Source organism: Pollicipes pollicipes, unplaced genomic scaffold (assembly GCF_011947565.3).
Source record: "Pollicipes pollicipes isolate AB1234 unplaced genomic scaffold, Ppol_2.1 Scaffold_4219;HRSCAF=4965_pilon_pilon_pilon, whole genome shotgun sequence".
Taxonomy (NCBI): domain Eukaryota; kingdom Metazoa; phylum Arthropoda; class Thecostraca; order Pollicipedomorpha; family Pollicipedidae; genus Pollicipes; species Pollicipes pollicipes.
In genome coordinates this window covers 30034555-30052910 of record NW_023596448.1, presented here as the reverse complement: position 1 = coordinate 30052910, position 18356 = coordinate 30034555, and the positions used below count along the sequence as shown (strand labels likewise).

General features: G+C 54.5%; 1 protein-coding gene across 1 annotated transcript in view; it reads left to right on the top strand.

Annotated features, from left to right (window-relative positions):
- LOC119095150 (mitochondrial amidoxime-reducing component 1-like) overlaps window positions 1-9128 on the top strand; it is a 10627-nt gene extending 1499 nt beyond the window's left edge. Inside the window, exons 2-3 of the mRNA XM_037218031.1 lie at window positions 7123-7177; window positions 7885-9128. Of these exons, the coding sequence (XP_037073926.1) occupies window positions 7123-7177; window positions 7885-8721 (892 nt within the window). The 3' untranslated portion in view covers window positions 8722-9128. The remainder of the gene's footprint in view (window positions 1-7122; window positions 7178-7884) is intronic.
- The last annotated feature ends 9228 nt before the right edge of the window (window positions 9129-18356 follow it).

Below are 18356 nucleotides of genomic sequence, written 5' to 3'. Positions count from 1 at the left end.
ATTCGATCAGACGCCTAGACACTGCAGCCAGTGCATAGGTCTACGGTTTCCCTAAAGTTTCGAAAAGCAAAATACACACCTTAGAAAAAGCAAGGCAGATGAAATGCATTACTTCCACGGCGGTGCTCAGGGAGTCTATTACATTTCTCCCGCCGGAGCGGCTACTTCAAATGGAAGTTATGAACTATTCAAGATTTCGAGAGAACTGGTCTTACTGTTGAAATCTTACGTGTCTGATCTAACAATAAGTGAACAGCACAAAAAGGTGGTTCACTCCTCCTAATCGCGTAGCAATAATGTCGTACAGGTGTTTTTGCGTTAGCAGTTTTGTCATGTGAAAGTTTCCCCGTTAGAAGTTTTTGCATCAGAAGCAGCGCCGTGTAGATAATTTTGCGTTAAAATTTATGTCTTGTGGAAGTGATGTTACGTGAAAGCCTTGGCGTTGGACGTGCTGTAGCAAAGAAGGTCATGCATTAGAAATGCTATCGCGTAGAATGCTATGCATTAGAAGTTCTTGCATTAGAAGTAATGTCAGGTAGAAATAATGTTGCGGACACTCTGTCGTTTGCAGTACTTATGCTAGAAGTGCTGTCGGCACTAGAGACGCAACTTTTCAGCCCACCAACCCGTCAATTTCTGACCCGCAAGAACACGTGCTCCTGACTGTGTCACCGGCCAGACTTGGCATGCTTTTGCGGGCCGAAAGTCGTGATAGCCAAATAATGTACCTTTGCTTAACTTAACTTTTCTTAACTTAACGTCTGGGATCTATTGAGATACGGTAGAAGGAAGAAATCTGAAGCATTTTTGTGAATTATAATTTCATTTCACCATCTTCCTTCTCATTTGTAGTTAATGTAGGCGTCCATTTTCCTGCCTCGTCGTTTTGCGCCACCCGTCCGGGACCAGAGAGGCTTCGCGGGCGGAACGTGGGAAAGCGAACCAGCCGTCCATGGTCGAGGGCTCCTTCCCCCTCACGAATAAACACGTCCATCGTGCCGAGAGATGAGTGCAGCTCGGCTCGACGATCCGACCGATCAGCTCACGTCGTCAGAACAACCCCAGGTGCTTCCCCCAGAACAGCCATGACGACGGCCCCACCTGCCAAAATCATCCATCGCGCCAAAAGAAATGGCGGCAAGAGCGGGCGATCGGCGAAACAACATGCACCCAGGAACGCGCAAATAACATGTTGTGGGGGTGTTTACTGTTTCGCCCCGTCAACCCCCGCCGCGCCGGCGCCGCCGTCGCCCCAGATGCCGTCAGAAGAGCCACGCTACGTGAGAACTGGGCCAGAGAATGACGCGCAGGGCCCGCCCGAGGCGAGAGCGGGCGGATCTTGCGCCGTCGCCAGCGACGCCACGCCCGAGATCTGGCCTAGGGGCACGTCGAAGGCCGGACTCTCCGAACAGTGCATGCCGGCCCGGCGACGTATTGGACGGATGGGGCGAGGCGGCAAACCCGCCTCGCGCCCTCCTCCGATGTTGCCTGGAGGTCGAAGGGAGACCGCCCGCCGGGGTGTTGAGGCATAGCGGTGAGGTGCACCGAGCCCGCTACATCTCGAGGGCTCGCCCGCAGTTCTGCGAGACCAGGGAAGGCTGCTTGCGGGGCGTCGTCCGGGACAGCGTTCAGAAGGAGACACGAACGCCATCTGTCAGCCGACATGGGCAATCGCGGCAGAGGGCAGCACCCGGCGGTGCGCGATGGCGGTGCGGGCACCCGCGACCCTCCGGTAGATGACAGTCTCTTGCGGTGTGCATGGGCGGAGCAGCCCACTGCTCGCGGCCCGCCGGCAAGCGAGCAGCCCGGCGTGGCTACGACGAGGACGAGGAGCCAGACGACCGTAGTCCTGCTTTTACGCAGATAGAAGTTTGTGGGTGGCGCGGCTCAAGACGCAGTTTCGCTCTTTTTTCGGAGACGGCTGACTCGTTTTATTGCTTCCCACTTGACCCCAGGCGTGACGGCCTGAAGAGGCATTGGTCATGATGTGACCCAGGACCCGTGGGGACCGCCCGGGATGCTTGGTTGTGCATGGCGGTAGCGGAGTGGTGTCTCCGCCTTGGGAGAGGAGAGGAGTCGGTCTGTTCTCTTCCGACGTGGTGTACGCCGGGCCTCATAAGCGCTTGATGGCGGGATGTTCGAGACGGATAGAGATCCCGCCATCGACGCTCATAGGGAGGGCAACGAAGAATCAGGTCGCTGGACAGGCCAGTCAGGCCGAGTCTCCAGAGCGCGCCGGCCGAGGAGACCGTAAGGCGTGGACGCAGGTCGTGCCGGGCGCTCGTCGTCTGCCGAGGGGCTCCACCGTCCCATAGAGTGCGCCGTCTACCCCCAGGCCTCTGAGGGGTGCGCCGTGGGGCGGTGCCTTGCAAAGCCTGCTCCGGTGGGCGGGAGGCGAAGGCGCAGAAGTGACGGAAGCGACGCCTCCGTGCTGGACGAGGCGCTGCCTAATGCGCATGTGCGGCAGCGGGAAGCTGCAAGCGTTGGGTGTGGCCGTGCGAATGCTGGGCCGTCCATCGTGGACGGAACGTGGGGAGCGTCGTCCAAACAGGGAGCCGTCACCCTGGAGGTCAGGCGAGGGAACTAGTCGCCGTTCGGCTTCGGACACCCGGGTTCGGCCCCGCAGCTGCGTCGGTGCCAAGCTGGCAAATCAACGTGGTACACTTTGAATGGGGCTTAAATGTGGCCTTATGGCAGGATCGAAACGTGATGAATGAATTTAACTTAACTTAACGAGGACCCAAGCCGACGAGCCAATTATAGTGCTAAGGCGCAGGAAATAAGAGGGGGGGAGGGTCCCACCCCTGTGCAAGCCAAGGATGAATCTGAGGATGTGGGCGCCAGGGGGGTGAATGCTTGGATTGAGTGTGGTGGGGCGCCGAGTGCATGGAGTCTGCGTGGATTAGTTAAGGCCAGGGAGGGGGGGGGGGGGGGTTCCAGGGCCAGTACTCAGCAGGCTCTTGCCAATATAATTCGCCAGTGCGTGGGACCCTTGCTAGTTGGGCGTACTAGTATGCATGCGGTTCCGTTTTTGCCCCATTTAAATATTATCGCAAGCTTAAGGGTGGAGGTGAGGTACCGTAATTAAGGGCGCGCAGCCATGGGCGGGGAGACAGCCGTTCATGGCGCCCGACCGGACCACCATCCCGCCAATGCCCCGGTTACCCGCTTCATCCTAGCCCTGTGGCTCACATGAGTGTGCGTTGATGTCGGGTGTACCGGAGCCACAACGTGCCAAGTCGTGCGCTAACATCATCTGGTTCGTATGCTGACCAATGGGCTCCTCATTATAAATTCGCTCTTGTGGGGAGGCGTGACAGCGGCAGCCGGCGGCGCACAACATCCAGCGGCGGCCAGGCAGCCGCGCACGTCGCCACCGCAGGACCTCCCCCCCCCCCCCCACACCACACACATTAAAAACGGGTATCACAGTGCTTAAGATCTACTTTTCTGCATTGTGATTTCCATTTTGCAGGCGCTTTGATTGCTGCTCTCCGGGCAATATCGCCAGCGTTAGTCAAGCAATGTTATGTATTATTTGTATTTTACATCAGCTGAGACGTCACATAGATACGTGGCTCTTACGTGTCATTAGCCTGAGAGATTAAACAGCATGTCAAAAAACAACAACAACGGAAAGTGATAAGCAATGAAAAAGATAAACGCATGTACGCATAAACAAAACGAGACAACCGTATCGCAGAAAAGGACCTGGAAGTGCGTTTACAACTTGTTGAGTTCAATCGTCTGACATTCATAAGCAACTGATTTATGAGAAACGTCGCTCGGTATGCAAAGGACCGATGTCCTGCCGCCATACGCATTGCCGGGGGGCGCGGGTTATGGTCCATGCCGGTAGTTCGGTCACTGGTCCGCACGTCAGCGCATGGTCCGAAGCAAACAGGCAAGGCCTGCAGGTTCACATCGCTCATGGGCTTTGTGCGCAGCGATAACATTTCGTTCTTTGGCAAAGTGCAGGTCATCCCGCGTGCGAGGCACGTGACCAGGCTTTCGGAAGCCGGTAACTACTCTGGAAGCGAAGCTAATTACTTTAAGTAGTCCGGTCTCGTTAGCAGCTGACCCCTGGCCATAAACCGAAATGCAGTATCCCACGTGCGAGGTGACTAGCTTCTGCAGTTTGGCCAGCCGCACTCGTTGGGTGAGGAAATGGCTCAAGTGGCGGAGACCGACCAGGACGCCGATACACTTTTTTATCACTTTTTTATCACTGGCGTGTGCGCCCCAGCTAAGGAGGCGGTCAGATAGCACGTCCCAGCTTTTTATGGTCAGGCTCTCCAAAACGGTCTCCCCACCGACCCGTATACCGACAGGGGAAAGTCCGCGAGTGTTCTGTCTGGTACCAAGGTGGAGTTCGGTCTTGGACGCGTTGAGCTTGAGGTCGTGGGCATGGCACCACGATACTAAGGAGGACAGGATGGTTTCCTTGCGTTGTATGGTGGAAAGTTGCATCTAACATCGGAAATGAGGGTTTGGGTGCCGTCAGCGTACTGGATCACATGAGCGTCTGGTGCCTGCAGGCTTAAAATAAATAAAAGAGGACCAAGGGCTGATCCCTGGAAGGTTCCCATGGTGCTGAGGAGGGGCTGGGACCACTCTGTCACTAGAAGAAGACATGCAGACTGGTTAGGAATGACCAGGAAGATAGGAGAACCAAGTCGGACCATTGCTATAGGGATGGAGGTTGGAAAGTAGTTGAGCATGACGGATGACGTCGAAGCATTTGCTGAGATCCAGGAGGTACTGAATGAAAAATGATCGCAATTCATGACATGGCCGGTTACAGTGAGCAGAGCAGTCTCACTGGAATGGCAGGGACGTAAACCATGTTGGCATGAGGACAGAAAATTATTGTCGAACATATAGTTAACACCTGGCGCTGCACCACACGCTCGACAATTTTAGCCATGATAGGAACGTAAAAATAGGACAGTAATTGGAGACCAGGGCTGGATCGCCGTACTTGGAAACATAACGAACTAGGGAGTGCTTCCAGGAATCGGAAAAACCGCAGGAGGTGAGGCAAATGTTGATAGTAAGGGGATGGATTGGACCGATGACGTCAAACCAGAGCAGCAGGACATGAATACAAACGCCATCAGGTCCACACGTCCCAGAACACTCCCTGGAGGGCATGACCTCGTGCAGCCCGTCAACGGTCGTGCTAGTCACCCGGAGACCGCAAGTGCTCAGCCTGGGCAGGCGTCATGGGGCGTCAGGTGGCTGTTCGAGACCCATCAGGTTGGCTGTGACACGGGGCCGACACTGAGCATTCACCTCGTCCGGGGTCGCCGCTGGCAGATTGCGAGCACCGCTCTTTTTCCCCGCCAACAGCGCGCGGATAATGCGGCACAGAGAACTGTTCCCCTGGCCGCGCAGCCTCTCCACAACATCCGCCCAGCAATCACGCCTGATCGCCGGACTCACCCTCCGGTCCAGCTCGCGGAAAGCCGGCGATCTCCCCTCGTGACGCAGCACGCCCTCCGCTGTGTCATGAGGTCAAGGGCCACCGGGGTGACAGCTGGTGCCCTCAATGGATTTCTTAATGACAGCAGTTTGATCGGAGTGTGTTTGTGAATGATTGGTAGAAGACTGTCTAGCATATGGGACCACATTTCAGCGACTAATGAGCGTCTTAAAACACCGAACCAGCCGATATGGTACAAACCACGAAGCAAACAAACATGATCAAACCGTTTCAACAGTCGACTATGGATATGAAGAGGCTTGACAGGACACTGGACAAAAGTAAGAGCGTGTGAACAAAATGGTGAGGGCTAAAACCAAGCTCCTTCACGCTGAACGACGTTATCTAAATAAGAAATGATCACGTCCAAAAGTGACCCGGGAGAAAAGGTGGATAACCTGGTGCAGAAGAAACGATCTCAAAACCGCCGCACTCCGACAACCGACCTCTCCTGACCGGTCCGCGCGGTGCAGCGCCTAGCCGGGGACTGTGACCGGCCTGGACGCAATAGCTGATCGAAGCCACGTCTCGGTGATCACGCAAAAGTCGTAATGGAGCCAGTTTAGATGGTCATGCTGCAGTGTAACTGCCTCCAGCAGCAGGGACCGGATGTTGCTCGGTCCCATCAGTAGCTTCCGACGACACCTGTCAGCCCCTGCAGCCCCGGCGCCTGGTGCCGGCACCGCCTCTACCGCGCCGGGCAACGCGAACGACCGATGGCAGGTCACGGTCAAGGTCACCGCGGCCGGGGTGCGGGGCGAGGTCGCTTCGAGAGCGGCCAGCGTGTCGGCAGGGCTCATGGGCTGGGGGTCGCTACCGGATGATGTCAGTGACGATCATGCGGATCCGAATCGAAGAGGTTGCCGTGATGCTGGTTTCGCAGCTTTTACGAGCAGGTACGTCAACACCAGCAGCACCAGATGGCTGGCAAGCTCGCGATGCATCTTTATCGCGGCAGAAAAAGGCCGTTTCGTTCAGCAAAGTATTTCGTCGAGCATACTGTTTCGTTGAGCAGACTTTTCGTCGGACTAGCACAGAATTCACGTGACAGTTCGTCACGCAGGTGATCACTCCCCCGCACAGACAGTGTCACTGGCATACACGTGGGACGAGACACAGCGCGGTGAGGCAGGGAGGAGTGAAACTTCAGGCAACGCAGCCGACCGGCAGCGCCGCGCGCGAGGAGCTGACGACACTAACATGCCGTTTTATTACACTTTAATTTTAAGGTGTAAAATTAAGGTGAAATGATGAAATGCACGCTTCAATAAATTAGTACTTGCTGGTCAATGGCAGATCAGCATCGCAGCATAGCGGGCTTCTGCAGGCTGGATCGCTAACTAGGCGGGCGGGTTGGGCTGCGGGCTGATATTTTGGAGAAAGTTGCATCTCTAGTCGGCACACCCACCACAAATGCGAGTGTTGGGTGTGGTGTAGCTCTGGCGTGGCTCATTTTCGGCAGCCTATGCCTTGGCTGACGAACACGGCCCGTAGTCCGCGACTGCCCGAACGGTGCGGCGTTGAGTGGACCGAACGCCCGACCACGTCCCTGAGCGTTGCACGCTCAACAAACCGAGGGCTCAAAGGTCGAACGTAAACGGACCCTGCGCTATCTGGCCGACCTTGCGCGCTCACAGCTGCCTGCCAGTGGCGTTCGGACGGCCTAACGGCCGCCAGACGCAGCGCAACGCGGTAGCTGTCACGGCTCGCCTCTGGAGCGTGTCAGGCAGAGGCGCGCGTGCTACCGTTTCTTGGTGGGGAAGCGCTGAGCGGTGCATGCCCGGTGTATTGCGCAAGCCAGAGCTTGTGAACTATGAAACGTTCGCATTGAAGTTGTAGCGGGAATTTGTGTACGAGGTGTCGTAGTGCTAGCCAGTTGGTTTGCTACTGATGATGTGTTGCTGGGCCCTCCGCATGGACGCAAAAAGGTACTTAAAAAACACTGCCCGCACACACAGAGTCCTTAAGTGTGGTGCGCATATGAGTGTTATACAATCCCACGACATGCCTAGTTACCAGATAACACCAAGGTGACATTGATCTGGCCCCATAGCAGCAGCGGCTGTGACCTGCACGGCGGCATTTGGGCGCACCCGCACGCCCGTGGCCGGATGGGGGCCACACCCTTGGCCGTCGGCGCGGAGCTGTCTCACCTCGCGCCTCTCGGAGAGATAACAAACCACACGGTCCGAGAGGCGGCTCGCGACGCCGGCCAGCAGTGGTGGGGGACCGGTGGCCGAGACATCATGGCGGAGTCGCGCCTCCCGCCGCTGCTGGCCGCCGCCGTCCTGCTCGGCGCCGCCCTGCTCCTGACCTGGCGACGTCGGCGTCGCGCCGGCGCCGCCGCCGCCTGGACGCCGGCCGGCCGACTCGCCGCCATCCACCTGTACCCGCTCAAGTCGGGCGCCGGCCAGCGCTGCCAGCGGGTCCGTTTGACGCATCTGGGCGTGCGGCACGGCGCCGTCCTCGACCGCTGCCTGGCCGTCGTCTGCCAGGGCAAGGCGCTGTTCGCCAGCACACGCCGCCGCCTGGTGCTCGTCGCCGCCGACGTGGACGGGGACGGCGTCACACTGACGGCACCCGGGATGCCGCCGCTGACCGTGCCGCTGCCGCAGGACGGCGACGACGTCAGCACGATGACGGTCGACTTCAACGGCCATCCAGACTCAGGTGTCGACCTGGGGCCGGCCGTGGCCAAGTGGCTGGCCGAGTTCTTCAACGACGGCAAGGAGTACGCGATGATGTACTTCCTGTCAGATGTGGTGACGCCGCGCAGAACTGTGAACCTCCCAAGGCCGTACGTGCATCTCGCCTCACCTGAGGACATCATGTCTTACAACTTCGTGTCGGCGGCGTCGATCATCTGCTCGTCATCACTGGACGAGCTCAACTCGCGCTTGAAGACGCCAGTTTCTCTCGAGAACTTCCGTCACAACTTCATCGTGGAAGGCGCCCCTGCCTTTGACGACGACAATTGGAGCTTCATCAAGATTGGTGACGCGGTGATGCGCAGGATCAAACCCGTTCACCGGTGCGGCATCACCTGCGTCGACCCCAAGACCGGCGAACGCAGCGAACAGATGGAGCCGCTGAAGACCCTGAGGACGTTCCGGCTGGCTAAGACGGAGGAGGAGAAGAAGCTGTACAAAGAAGCTCCGCTGTTTGGAAGTGCGCTGGGTGTGGACGTGGAGGGCGAGATGGCTGTGGGAGATACGGTATACGTGCTCCGGAAATGAGGGAGCTGGTTAGGACATCGGTACGCACTCTTCGGACCTGATGTCATTCCGATGCAATATCGCAGGTGCATTTTTCTTTGTGAAGATTGGTTGGTGGACTTGACGTCCACTCAACCCACGCCAGGCCTGGCTCTTGGGCCATCCGCAGGGCCAGGACAAAGGGGTATTTGAACGCACTTTCCCAGCACCTCGTATTCCACACATATAAGACAAAACGATGGAAAAGTGACTGAAAGAAGCCGAAGCCACTTAAAAGTTTGGCGCCAGATTAACTTGTCACCAAAAGCAGCCAAGGGCAGAGCACGTAGACAAAAATCTAACACAGCCAAGGGCGGCGCCACCAATTTCTGATAGGGGAAACGGGACCCTTAAGCCATCACGACACTTGAATAAATAACGGATGAGAAGTCGAGGTTAAGAACTGGCGTTCTGTTGAATGGACATTGCTATGCAAATGCCTCGTGTGCCTTGCACTGCACCACCATAAGGCATGGCGGCGCGGAAACTGGGTATGGGGCAGGGCCGCCGCACGCTGAAATTGCATTCAGTTGTGGCTGAACTGGCGGGCGGGGTCATGAGAAGCCGATCAAGCTTGACGACTTGAGGGTGGACTCCCGCGCTCTGTGCCTCGCATTGCTTAAAACACTGTGGCGTGAGTGGCGGTGGGGAGAGTAGGGTGGATGGATTAGTCTCCTTGACAAATGGCAAAGGGACAGTTGAGCCCTGACACTTCTGGTGGCGCTGCACCTGGGCGCCTCTGCAGGGTTTGTATACACAGATTCTAAGCGACCAGGGAGTATACACAGATTCTACGCGACCAGGCTGCTGCTCATTTGTGCGGGGGTTTCAACGGAATAACCAGCTTGAAGAACATTTGGTGCAGTTCACAGCTCTGCCCTTCTTAAAACCTGAACCCCTTTGGTTTCTACGCTGCGCGCCCGCGAAGATGTGCAGGCTTTTTCCAAGGTTGCCCAGGCATCCATGACGTCATGATATCGTCATTCAACTCACGGACAGCTGTGCCGGAATACCACGAAAAAGGGCCAAAAGATGAGTACATAACAGTGTTTGGCTGAACGAACGCTTCCAGCCCGTGCTGCCATCTCTCGACGAATTGGAGTGCACCGGGCATCGCCTGCCATCAAGAGTTCAGATGCTCCGCGGTACATCAGCAAACATCGGGCGGCATTTTCGGCGCGCGCTTGAACAGCGGCTCATGGACGGGCGTGATCGGGATGATCGCGCAAGACCCATTGCAGTGCATCCCAGCGCCGTGGACCACCGAAGTAGAGTGTTACTGCACGCCGGAAATGTGTCCTCCGCTCTCGTCGCCATCATGGCTTGCCTCATCTCCTTGCCCGAAATTATGAACGTGCTCGAAACAGGCGAATCGTAAGCAATCTCAAACGCTATTTTTGACACATCTGTAGCAGTTCACTGCTGCTAGCTATACCCCGAACCAACTGTGGATACCAGTTCAAGCACTTTCCACAAAACGGGCGTCTTTTTCATTGCATTCTTTACGCGTTAATGACCAAAGCCGTACCGCGATGCCTTTTGTTACCAATGCCCTCGCTGAAGGCTCCACTCAACGCGGTTCCTCCGGAAATTGCTATGCAGGCCTGTGTTTGCTTACATGATAATTGCTTTGTTTCTTGGTTAGATATAAAGACCGTTACTTTTCCAGCAAAATTTTTGTAATCGGCTGATTTGATCTGTTATGATTAAAATCTGTTAAAATAAGTGCTCAAATGGTGATATTCACCTTGTAAATTTAATTTGGAAGGCATTTCTTGAATATTTCACTCCTGCATTTCGGGAGTGATGCAATTTAGTGGTCAAGCTTTCTCGGGGAAAAAGAAATACGAGGAGTAAGATTCTCTACCAGGCTGGCGTTTGCACCAGACTCTGCTTTCGTGGTGTGGCGGTGAGACGAAAAAATAGGGGATGCGTGAAAACCTTGCATCTGGCACACAGCTGCCGATTGTGATGCATTTTGTAAACAAACCAAACTTAATGCGTGCAAGCGGCTGGAGTCGCTGGGGTTCTTGGGCTTGGAGGTACCTAGCGCCCTTGCTCTGCGCATACATAGACATGATTCAGATATAGGTGAGGCAGGACATAGCCATAAGCGTCCAGGTTCTGTGGCGCCTCGTTTATGCTTGGTGGTTTCAAGTGAGCTCGGTTTTGGATGACATCTGAAAACCTCAGAAAGGGAAAAAGCGGTTTGGCATGTGCGATTAGACAATGCCAGGCGGGAGTGAAAAATTCACATAAAATATGGGGAAAGAGAGTGAAAATTCCTCCTCATATGGCGTTGATTTACACCCAATATCGGCAATTCTAGGATACTGGCTCCTAGTACGCGCTCCTCACCGCAGGCGTTATACGGCACTCGGTAGCCTGATTCAACAGTCTCTCTGGTTTGACACCCTCGGTCCATTTCCACACCACAGTTCACTTCCTCTTTTCTCTGTCATACGTGGCCCGGAAGTCCGTCTCTCTCACATTTACCACTGCGCGTGCAGCCTGTATCGACGAGTACCTCGCACTCAGCTCCCCCCAGCAGCAGCATTCTAACCGGCAGCGCGCCGCAACACCTCAGTCCCCAGAAGAGGACGGCGCACGAGCCTCCTCTCGATCCCCGTTTCCCGGACATTGGGCTGCCATATGTCCCCGACCATCACAGCGGTAGCACTGGATAACCCCTGTATGACTGCCTGCACGTGCAGAGCACTGCCGCGCGATGTGGCCCGGGCGACCACACGCGTAGCACACTACACGCCTGTTCGGTCTGCCGTGCGAACCCGATGCCGTGCGAATGATCCTCGTCGTGTCAGCGCGGTTGCCTCCTCCGGTCCGTCGCCCTCCTCTCAGAGGACGGCTCTGGCGCGGTCCACGATGTCGGTGAGAGAGAGGGACTCCATCCCCGCGCCGGCACGTAGCAGCTGTTTGATCGATTCGGGCAGACCGGCCACAAAAGCGCAGCCTACGCCCTCCTCTGACAACCCGCCAAACAGCGTCGCCAGCTGCTGCAGCTCGCCAAGTACGCCGTCCACGGATTCGTCTACGGATTCACCAGCGCGCAGCCGTCGTGCCGTAAACAGCTCGTATGCCGCGAACTTGTCCACGGCGCAGGCACGACGTAGAGCTCTCTTCACTTGTTCGGCGTCTCTCCTGTGCCCTGTTGATAGCTGCCGGTAGACGGCCGAGGCGCCGCCTTTCAGACGTGACGGGATGATTATCGCAACATCCGCCTCTGGCTGCTGCAGACTGCACACCATCTGCACCTTCTCGAGCCAGTCCGCGATATCGCCGGTGCCATCAAATTCAGGGATAAGTTTAACGCCAAAAATTGCTACGGGTAACAGCCGAAATAGCTTGTGGGATAACGAAACAAAGAAGAGCTCGGCTGACTGTATTTGAAACGTTCCCGGCACCTCCCGGCGACCCCCTCCCGCGCCTTTCCTCTCTCCCACTGCCGCAGCGCTGGCCGGCCCGGGCGGCAGTCAGCTGACTCAGCCGCCACACAGGGCTGAGGAGACGACCCCGCACGTATCGGCCGGTCGGCTCGGCGTACGGGCAGCTCACTAGCTTCCGTGCGGAGCGTTACGTCAAGAGACGCTTGATACGCCTTGATACCCTTCCTGGCCATTGGCCAGTGGTTAAGGTCCCCCGGGCAAGGAGAAGTGTGAGTGGTACTTACTTGACCAGGACATTTGTATCTTGTGCATACATTCATGCAGACTGCTAGTATACTGTGTTCCGGTAGGAAAAGTAACGGTCTTTATATCTGTTTAACTACTTTCATTTTTCTTGGCACCATATGAGTGTGATGCCACTTTATTCTTCCTTTCCTTTGGGTTGTTTTTAGAGGTACCATCTGTTGCTTAAAATGTTGACCAATTTGTCTGCAAGATTCTCTAACTGCGAACTTGTACGTATTTCATACCTAAATTGGATTAATTCGCCAGCCGCCCAAACATGTTTGATATGCACCCAAGAGTGCACAATTAACAGGGAATGAAGGAGATAATTTGAAGCACGGAACTTATTTCTACCGCCACTTTTGCCCTGTTAAACCCTCGTTTAACCTTTGTCACGGTTCATGGCGATGCTCAATAATGATAAATATAAGGCTTTCGAGTGTCTAACTCACCAGGCTACCTGACAAGGCCATCCTAATGCTGCCATACAGAGCTTTGGGACAGACCTGACGCAGCTAATACAGAAGTGTTTGATGGCAAAATTCTGCCCTCTGGAGATGTTTATCATGCACACCTCTTGCTTGTTTCGCATTTTAATCTCGTAGGTTGGTGGGCACGATTTATATTTATATTTTTTGGGTGAGTGGGATGACTGTCTGCCAGCAGACCATGCAAAAAGCACTGACTTTTTGTCTTGGGGGAGCAGGAAGAAGCCAGTAAGCTTCCTGTAAACCGAGTAATTGCTTACCTTACCTGCTTTCAGCACATGAGTGGTAACCAGGGTAAGCCATTTCCTGCTTCAATCAATCGAGTTTTGTCAGAAGACAAATTATGATGCTACAAGGCATGCAGTGGGCTTATTTTGTTCCATATTCTTAATTATTTGCCCCAAATTTCTTGAAGTGGTCCCTCATGGTTGCTTTAACCAGGAGTTTTCTATAGTTGTCATGGCTTGCTGACTGGCAAATGACTGTACTCTATATAACTAACCTAACCTAACCTAACCTAACCTAACCTAGCCTAACCTAACCTAATCTAACCTAACCTAACCTAACGCGGGGATACTCTAAGCTGCATAGCAATTATAATATAAGTTAAATATTAGCATGTATCAAATAGTCAGACCATCTCACTTAAAATGTGAAGCCAATATGTCAAACTGTGTCATTAAATTTCAATAAACAAGCCTAAATAGATGTCTTTGCTGCAGCTGAAAAGGCAATCAGCAATACTGGCATGGTCATCTAAAGGATATGTTACTTTTGTAGAAGAGAGATTGCTTTGTGGAGCATACCCATTATTGCCTTCGACATAGGTTAACCATGGCGATTAAAATGAGTTGTTCAAAGTGATTTCAAGTATTTTTCTGCGTGTTGTCAACTTTCATGTCAACAGGCATGCATAAATGAACTGAATAAAAATGCATTTGAAACCAGCCAAAAATTTGCTATATCAAGTTTTATCACAAGTGCTACTGTCAACAGATAGGTGAGTTGAGATGATGTACAACATATGGGCTACTCTAAGTTAGGTTAAGTTGGTTAAGTGCATGGCAAGTGGCAATAGAAATTGTGCAAGAATCAGTAACTCACAACTGCTGCTGTGATACAAACAGGTTAGACAGGATTAGATGAAGTAAGGCCTCTTAATGTTAGGCATAGTTAGGCTACTTTCATGAAATAGGCATTGGTATTTTGTAAGAAACAGTGACAAAATGTTTGTTTTTCCTGATCCCATCTTGACAAAAGCCAAAGGTATGTCTATTGTGTTTGACTTGGTGATGGGCTGATGTGTGAGAGTTAAAGGTTTTTTTTTGTCTGAGTGCTTTATGCTTGGTGAATTTTCTGCTATTTTGTAATTGAATTTCTTTGCTTTGTTTTGTGTTAAAGTGCTGTGGAAGGGAAGTGCAAAGTACAGCATCAAATTATTGGTGTTAATAATTGTTTACGCTCATTACATTGTCATGAAATTACTATGCTGTAATGTATGCTGTTATGGCTTAAGACGTTAAAAACCAAAAAGTTTTGTCAGGTTTATGATATTACGTCCATGCCAACTTGAAATAGATGTCTTTGTTTGCTGAAGCATCGGTCACGAGCTCATAAGTTTCATCTTTTGTGAATTGATTTTTTCACTCCTGCACGGTCTTCTCGCGATGGAATATTTCTCTCCCACCCTAGTTCAAAAGCAATTCTGGCTCCCTGGGAAGAGCTGTGTGCATGGATGGCCAATGGATGTTTGCAGCCGTATGACGAGCGGCTGCACGGCCTGGTCCGAGGGACCATTCCTCTGATGGCTGTCGGCAACCCAAACAAGGATCAAGTAAGACCAGTACTGGACTTCAGGGAACTCAATGGCCATGTCACAGCTCACACCGCCGACGCAGACGTGTGTGCCGAGAAGCTACGGGAGGGGCGTAAGCTGGGACGCGACGCTGCACCGATAGATCTCCGTAAGGCATACCTACAGATCCATGTTCACGAATCTCTCTGGTCCTACCAGACGGTCGTGCTCCGTGGCACCCGGTACTGCCTGAACCCGTCTGGAATCCGGTTTCAACATATCGCCGCTGGTGCTGAAGAAGATCCTGGCTGCGGTGCTGAGCTGGGACTCCAGAGTCGACCACGCAGCGTCCCCGTATGTGGACGATATTTTCGTCAACGAAAACGTCGCCCCCGCGCAGTTTGTAGAAGCTCACCTCCGCCGGTATGGTCTCAACTGTGAGCCAGCCGTGCGGCTGCCTGACGGCGCCCGTGTGCTCGGACTGCGCGTCGAGGAGAAGCGAGGACGGCTCGTGTGGCGGAGGGACAGCGAAGTGACTGACGCGCTGCGACCACTGACTAAACGGAGTGTATTCTCCCTGTGTGGCCGCCTGATCGCCCCTCCGCCGGTTTGTGGGCGGCTTCGACCCGCGACTTCGTTCGTAAAGCGCCTGACAAACTCAGTGACAACATCGTGGGATGAGGAAGTGAAAGACGCACGAGTGATCGGGATGGTGGAAGAGATGCTGCACCGTGCGGCGGAGGCTGACCCCGCGGGAGGACGGTGGGACGTGGACGGTCCCGTGGCAAGAGTGTGGGTGGACGCCAGTTCGTTGGCACTGCGAGCGGCCCTGGAGGTGAACGGGGAGATAGCGGAAGACGGGAGCTGGCTCCGACGCGACGAGTGTGTGCACATTAACATGGCCGAGATGGACGCTGTGCTGAAAGGCATAAATTTGGCCATCGTGTGGGGAGCCAAGACTGTGGAGGTGATGACTGACTCTCGGTCCGTGTACCACTGGGTGTCCGACGCGCTCTCGTGCAAAGCTCGGCTGAGGACAAAGGCGGCTAGCGAAAAGCTGATTCGCCGGCGCCTGCAGACCTTCAAGTCGGCCATCGAAGAGTGCGACCTGGCAGTCAGCGTCAGCTTTGTGAGCTCCTGTGAGAACAAGGCTGATGTTCTCACTCGAGTTCCGCAGAAGTGGCTGTCGGCTGCGTCCAACGGTGCCACCTGCGCCGCCGTCTCCAGTGACGAAGCGGCGGAGGAGCTGTCAGAAATCCGCAGAGTGCATGAACTCTCTGGACATCCAGGAGCTAAGCGCACCCTGTATTTCTGCAGGCGCGCCCGGCCGACAACGACAGTGACCAAGCGTCAAGTGAGAGAGGTGGTGCGGGACTGCCAGCGCTGTCAGTCTATTGATCCTTCACCAGCCCCCTGATGGAGAGGGGGGGGGGGGGGGCTGGGCGTGTTGGGAACGTGGGAGCGACTTGCAATAGACGTGACGCATGTCGGTGGCGCTCACAACCCGACAATCATTGATTGCGGTCTCCCCGGTTCGCGGTGTGGAGGCGCTTACGGGGACAGGACAGTGCCTACGTTCTGCGAACGGGGAGCTCTGTTGGAGCTACTGACAGACAACGCCACGGCCTTCCGCAATGCAGCATTTGGAGACTTCGCGCGGCGGTGGGGGCTCGCGGTCCGGTTCCGTGCAGCTCATGCACCGTCTGGAAACGGGGTGGCGGAACGATGCCGCCGAACGGTGAAACCTGTCGTGGCTCGGTCACAGTGCTCGGTAGTTGAAGCCGTCTATATGTACAATGTGGCACTGAAGGGCGGGATAGGACGTGAGACTGCGCCCGCGAACGCGGTACACCGGTACGAGCTGCGCGTGCGCGGAATTGAGGGTGGTGGATGAGGCGAGCGTAGTGGTATGTAAGTTTGTTGTTGGAGACAGTATGTGGGTGCGGGACCCGAGCCGCCGATGTGATAAACAGAGCTCGCTCGGCACCGTCACCCAAGTGCTGTCCGCGCAGACCGTGGAGGTCAACAGGATGCCTCGGCACGTGCGCGACCTGCGTGTCGCCGGGGTGGAGCGAGATGACGCGAGTGAGGAAGGGGGGGGGGGGGGCGGAAGGCTCTGATGTAGACGAGCCGACCTCGTTCCAAGCAGCGGCTCCGCGTGTGGATCAGGGCGCGGAACGCGAGGTCAGGGAAGCGTGGGCGACGGAGGCAGAGCCAGGAACGGGAGGGAACATTGAGGGCCTGGCAGTTGACGGTCATGATGCGAACCGAGGGCCGCAGCCGCCGAGGAGGAGTTGTGCTGTACGGCAGCGCGCCCCTTGTACCATGTACCAATGAGACGCGTTGTCTTATGTGTATGACCCCGTGTATGATCTGTGATGTGTTGTGATCTAAGGTCAGGGGGAAGCATGCTGTGTGTACGCCGAGCCGGCCGGTCGATACGTGCGGGGTCGTCTCCTCAGCCCTGTGTGGCGGCTGGATCAGCTGACTGCCGCCCGGACCGGCCGGCGCGGCGGAAGTTGGACAGAGGAGAGGCGCGGCAGAGGAGCGCAGGGAGGTGCCAGGAACGTTTTAAATACAGTCAGCCGCGCTCTTATTTGTTTCGTTGTCCTACAGCTAGAATGTTTTCGAGTATAGGGACAAAATATAGGTGGTTAATAGCTTTGAGGAGGGTCGCCTATCCCTATAGGTGGAAGACTTCAACGTAGCCAACCGCAGATGCTCTTCACATCCGTCACTTCTGTCGCGCCCCCAGACAGAACCCAAGATTTTTAGTCGGCGTCTTTCATGCCCTTCAAAAAGTTCTATAGCGTGTTCCTTAGATAGCAAATTTTGGTCAAACTTGACAAAAACAGAGATTTCAGCGTGCGGATCTTCTCTCGTTACGTCTCTTTACGTTGCTCAGGCAAATTAAAACATATTGCAAAGTATGTTCCCGGCAACATGAGTTATTTGGGGTTTTTTTTTCTATAAATGCAAACATAGCTAAATTAAATGCATTTTTTTCCTCCAGGAGCCACACTATGTTGGGCATGCGACTCTTGGAAGAGCCAATATATTCTCCGGCACCAAAGCCTGAATGTCTAAGCTCATCCCGCTACCGACGCCATAGGAACATACGATTGAGGCCTGTCACGACGTTGACCAGATGATGGACGATGGCTGTTATCAGGAATATCGGTCTAGATTTGGGAGATCCAAGCTCATTGATACCAAGTACAGACAGGGGCGGATCTAGCCTGGAGTTTTGAGGGGAGGGGGGCCAACCGCTCGCCGCCAGCTGGCTGGTGTGGGGTCCGAGGTCCAGTGCATGGTGCCTCTCGCGAGTACATAGTAGGGACACCATTCAAGCACCGACAAGCTTTTAAATCTTCTATATACAGTATGCATATTTACAAAGGTCGTAACCCTCATTTTGGAGTATTATTTTGTTATTATGTATTTGCTATTATGTAGGCTATTATCTGAGGCACATCTTTTGAGGTAAGTAGACGCAACTTTAATGAAGTCCTGGGAATGTTTTGGGGGCCAAAACATACTCTCAGAGTTTTTTGGGGGGGCCATAGCCCCATGCCCCCCCCCCAGGATCCGCCGGAATAACTACAAGCTACAGACTTATACTTACGTTAACAAGCATATCAAGTT